Source organism: Sinohyriopsis cumingii, chromosome 9 (genome assembly GCF_028554795.1).
Source record: "Sinohyriopsis cumingii isolate HCF-2022 chromosome 9, ASM2855479v2, whole genome shotgun sequence".
NCBI classification, from domain to species: domain Eukaryota; kingdom Metazoa; phylum Mollusca; class Bivalvia; order Unionida; family Unionidae; genus Sinohyriopsis; species Sinohyriopsis cumingii.
Genome location: NC_142969.1, coordinates 21,911,106 through 21,917,105, shown reverse-complemented (window position 1 = coordinate 21,917,105; position 6,000 = coordinate 21,911,106). Strand labels below are relative to the sequence as shown.

The 6,000-nt window shown below is 34.5% G+C and overlaps 1 protein-coding gene across 1 annotated transcript in view; it reads right to left on the bottom strand.

The window, feature by feature from the left end:
- Positions 1–742: 742 nt before the first annotated feature.
- The window catches only part of LOC149791376 (FAST kinase domain-containing protein 3, mitochondrial-like), a 41,846-nt gene continuing 36,588 nt past the window's right edge, over positions 743–6,000 (bottom strand). The window contains exon 7 of the mRNA XM_089969930.1: positions 743–4,118. Within this exon, the coding sequence (XP_089826056.1) occupies positions 3,981–4,118 (138 nt within the window). The 3' untranslated portion in view covers positions 743–3,980. The remainder of the gene's footprint in view (positions 4,119–6,000) is intronic.

Here is a 6,000-nt window from a genome sequence, read left to right as displayed (position 1 = left end):
ACCAGTGAGTTAGATCAACTGATATATTGACACCATTGAGTCAGATCAACTGATATATTGACACCACTGAGTTAGATCAACTGATATATTGACACCAGTGAGTTAGATCAACTGATATATTGACACCATTGAGTTAAATCAACTGATACACTTATGTGACCTCTTAAGCCAGGAAGAAACCATTGCTGGTTAGAAAACCCCTGGACACTGATTGCAGAAGGCATGTAATCAGTACAAACAAGTCAATTAAATAGGAAATTTGCTGGTGGGTAGGTGTGTGGGAATTAGAATGGACAGTGAGACCAAATGACCACTATGTACAGGTAACCATTAGGGCAGGTATGACTGTTGTGATAACAAGATTTTCAGGATGGATGTTAGACTGACCTTATTTTCATTTTGTACCCACCAGACATCACGAGAAGAAAAAACATGCTGGTACAATAATCAATTCAGAGGACTTGGGAAAACAGGATTTTCGAAATGGCTGTCATGGTGGCCATATTGGATATATGATGGGTACTATCTTTACTTAGAATCAACTAGACCCTACGATGAATATGTGTAAGTAACCATGGCAATCCTCATGGCTGTTTAGCAAGAGTAACAATAACAAACCTGTGCTAACAGCCCAATGCCAGATGACAGGCCACTGCAAAAGCTTGTCTAGCATCCATCACAAATGTTATCATCTGAACAGTCTGAGTTGATCTCCAATGGGTGTAAAGCACAAACAAAAAAATCAGTATCATTAACTTTATTACCTTACATATCAAAATATTTTTATTACTTCACCTATTTCTGCTCTTAAACACGTTGAATATCAACAAAATGTTAATATTTTCTTATTTACTGATACATTTACAATTATACATGATTACTGGACCCACTTAAATTCATATACTTCCAATGACAGCACTGCCTTTTCACCGAAATGTGAACTTCCTGATGACCAATTATCCAACTGAAATCTAAGACCCCAAAGTATCCAGATTATCAGCATTTTACTGTACATTGAAACACATATTAATTTCAATTCTATAATTAATGAAATGTTCATTATTTATCCTAAAATGAAGCACATGTACATTTCACTCCCATAACCGAGCATATTTTCACATCTCTTTCATAATAAAGCCCATGTTCACATCCCTTTAATAAAGCGCACAAGTTCACTTCTGTTCCAAACTAATGCACATGTGTTCACTTCTGTTCAGTAATAGCACATGCTTACTAACCTTTCATAACAGAGCACATGTTCAATTCCCTTCCATAAAGGGCTCGTGTTTGCTTCAGTTCCATTATACAGAACATGATTCACTTCCATTCCATAATAATGCACATGTTCACTACCCTTTCATAATAAAGCATATGTTCACTTCTGTTCCATAATAAAGCACATGACTCACTTCTGTCAAATAATAACATATATGTTCACTTCCCTTCCATAATAAAGCATATGTTCAATTCTGTTCCATAATAAAGCACATGATTCATTTACATTCCAAAAAAATATCACACGTTCACTTTTGTTCACAACAGAGCACATATTCACATCTGTTATAACAGTAAATGTTCACTTGAACCTTCCATAATAAAGCACATGATTCCCTCCTCTTCCATTACAAAACATATATTAATTTCATAAAGCAAATGATTTACGTAGCTTCCTTAATAAAGCATGTTTCTCTTCACTTCCAGAATAAAGCAAGATTCAATTCTCTTCCGTAATAAAGCACATGATTCACTTGACTTCAATAATATAACTCATTTCCAATCAATGACATAACACACATCCACTTTCCTCCTATACAGTCATAAACCATATTTACTTTCTTAATAAATTTCAATTTACATGGCAATTTTTTTATATATGCATCTGATTTGCCAGAAAATGGATTTCCCTGTCTGAATTAAATTTGTTGATGATGGATTACAGTACTCAGTTTTAGTTTACTAACATTAAACATATATGTTTCCCATTCAGCTGAGGTAAACTAAGGTTGAAAGGCTTACAGTTCACCTTGAAATCAAACAATAATGATCAAACAACAAAGATGAAAATTTCTGTCCCTGAAACTGAAAAAGTAACCATCAGTTTCTCACTAAGTATGAAAACAGGGAAATATCTAAAAGGTATGTTGGCCAAGTTCTATTTTCTATGATTAATGGTATGTATTTGGATGATTCATGATTAAAACCACTGTTCTCCAAGAAAGTGTATTCATTATCATTTGCTTTAGAAACTATCCAGGACTACAAACATCCTCAGGCCACATTGAGGTCCAAGGCACACACTTTTACAGATCATTCACACATCCCATCTCTGGCAAAGAGAATCTGAGTCATGGCTTGCCAGCAGCTTTCTGCAGGTCAGTGGGTTTTCCCCATGTTCTTCCTCCATCAAATACACTGGCTGCCATGCATAGCCTATCATGAGCTGAAACATGGCATTAAACCCAACAGAATCAAATCCAAAGTCTTCTAAAATATTTTTAAATGCTTGAAAGGGAAACTTACAAGAGTAATCCAATTCTAAGTGAAAACTCTGGACTTGGCATTTAATAGATTATTTTACTTGTGATACATCCTCTTTTTATATCTAATTACCACCCAACAAAAAAACCTGCCACTTTTATTTAACCCCAAATAATCACATGAGCTTGATCAGTGTACTATATTTAAAAAGAATAAACAACTGACATTCACTATATCATGGGTGAACAGCTATCTAATACCAGATTGTCAATGCGTAACATTATTCAACCCCCAAATAACCACACAAGATAGGTCACTGACAGTACCAAATTTAAAAGACAAACAAACAAACTGACATCCATTATCCTTATTAAATCAAACACTACACTTGGAAGTTATGCACATTCCTATTTTCAATTCAAGTTTACATGAAAATGTAACGATTTTTTATAAAAGTTTGCTCTTAGGAAAGAGGAAGCAATTCTGATTTACTTTGTCAAATTAAATTTGTGTGATGATAATAGTTTCTGCATTATTTTCTTAACTCATAGTTCAAGCAATTTGTACAAATTTCTGTTTAAATTTATTTCTTATGTTAATACATTGGTTTATTCTTTGTGACTACGTACTGTACATTACAATGCCCATTATTATTTCAATTTGCAAGTCAAAGTTGCTTGATAAAATCTATAAATAAGACCATAAACAAGAGATCCTAGTGGACCTGATATGGTTCACCTGGCTAGCTGCCAAATGCATGAGCAGTTAGCAGACAAATCTGAGCCAGTAGCTATTTTATAAATCTTTGGTATGACTCGGCTGGTGTTCAAACACACAACTTCCCGCCAACAACTAGGCCACCAGAGTGGTAGAGTGGTTCTTATGAAGATGTCATTTCAAGTTATTTTCTATTTTCAGAAACGGCAGCCATACCTGACAGAAGATCAGCATCATATAAACAATTTGAAAGAACTTTATGCCAGGTTGCTAACTGTTAAATTTAATAAAATTTCTGTTTAGCAATTTTTTGAGAAGATGCAAATAACAACTGTGAGTGGATGACGTACAACAAAGTGGATGAACGATTTATACTACAAGCTCACTTGGCGTTACAGCCAGGTAAAGTAAAAATGGACAAAAACAAAACATAATGTATTACAACTGAAAAACGGTAAGTAGCAAAAGCACTAGCCCAAAAAGTGTACATGATTTCAAGGAGATTAACTGAATGATTTGAGAAGTTTGTACAAACATATATTGCAATAGTTACATCCCCAATATTAAAAAGGGGGGGGGGGATAAAATTATTTTAAAAAATCTATAAAATATGAATAATGATTTATCTGTTGTTTTTCAAACCATGGGAAGGTGTGATTGTCAGTCTATATGAAATCTTTCTTTTTTTGGATAATGGAGCACGTTTCTTGAAGTCATAGGAAAATGGATACTCTTTTTAATATGTATTTAGTGTTCTCCACTGCTTTTGATATTACAATGGAGATTTAATCCTTCTCCCAACTGGGAACTGGATTCTCTGTTGGAACCAATGAAAAGTTTTTGTATTTCCCGAGCTCCTGCTTCAAATATTGGTAAATATTTCTTTCTGGAGAAATGCATCTGTACTGTGAATCAAGCTGAATCTGAAGTAAAGAAGAAAATTCAACAATTTATCTAATTACTGCACAGTTTCTACTTTATGGTGCTTTAATCATTATTAAAAGGCTGAAAGTTTTCATGGTTTTCATAAGGCTGTTAGACCATGAAGTTTAAGTCACAACAAAAAATGAACCCTGCCATGCTTTAGATGGGTCAGACTAGGCCCGGAGCTGCTGTCCAAAAGCGTGCTCAAATTCAAGATAATACTGACATTTCAGGACATGTTAAGTTAATGGCTATATCATTTAGGTGCATACATTTTGCTGATTACTACAGTACTCACATCACTGATTAGGGACTGTATGCTGTTTCTGGTGGATGTGTATACAGGCAAGGAATCAAGTATCCACTAGGAATAATGGATGTCCACTATCTCCGATGAATTTACCCCAAGCCTAGTAGACATCCACTCAATCTAGTGGAACTTGGTCATCAATTTTATTGCAACCTCTTCCTCAATTTTATTGCATTCACTTTGCAAGTTTACACACTAAACACACAGATGGGAGAAACCACTACGTCATAATCTGGACTATTGCAGGTTTTAATTTCATACCTTTACATGTGCAAACTATGCAGTATTAATGCTTCTCGTGGTATTTAGAATTGGCCTTACTTCTGACATGGAAAAAAGCAGGAACAGTCCTTCCTTACTACCGTATTTACCATATATGTTGGGACAGGATAAAATAAAAACAATTTCCTGTACCAGAACTTATGGTGAAACTTTTTTCACCTAGGTCATTTGTCCGAAGACTTAAGAAACAAAATAAATTTGTGTTGCATTTGTGCTCCCCCCAATGCATGTTGCAATAAAATAGATAAAAAAAACGCTTATTTGATAATAAAAAGAAAGAAACTAACCTTGTATTGTTATCATTTATTCCTTTTTTTTCAACATCAGGATTAAAGAATAAAATACAGCCACGAAATCTGTATACATGTATGTAGCGTAAGTGTCCATACTGTAGCATGTATTGCTCATGTCCTATAACACACGTCATGTTGTTCATTGACATGAACATCGCGAAACAAGTTGTGTTTGGTTGTGCTCAAAGGTTTGTATATGTTATCTGACTGAAAACTGGATCCAACAAAATTGCAAACAAGAGGGAAATAATCAACTGATATCTTCATGCATGACATGGTGTTATGTGCAAAATAATCAAGAATGAATTACATCCATGTCTACTGTATGACAAATATCGCAAATAAAGATCATTATTTGAAAGCACATTCACCTGAATGTAAGTGACAATCTTTTCACCAGCACGGGTTACAAAAGCATCACTACTATTTACCTACAGACATCAATGCTCCTTTGTATTAACTATAACTACAGATGCCAAGCACATAGAAGACCAGGTGGTGAATAAACACAACTGGCAGCAAGCAGTAAACTCCTTTGAACTTACTAACAGGACATCAAAGATGAAGGTTATTTTTGTTACAAAGTAAGCTGACCTCGGACGCTGACTTTGGATACTCTGAAACCAGTTTATTCTTTCTAAAAGGATATCAATACAAAGGTTATTTTATTGCAAAGCAAGCTGACCTTGGAGCTGACTATGGATTGTTTTAAGTGTGCTGATTTCTTTTTTTTTTGATTATACAAAGACGGACAAGATATGGAAGCTAACTTTGGTTCCTTTTCACTGATATTCATGATAATTTTGAAAATAAATTTAAACAATGGAACAATTTTTAATGTGACACAATACAGTGCTTAGTGCATAGACATCGATAACCCAGCGTCGCCCAGAAGATTTAGAGAAAATAAAATTATGTGATGAATTCATGAAGGTCTGAAGAGAAGCAGATGATTCTGCCAACAATATGATCGTAAACATGGATGAAGTTCTAGTG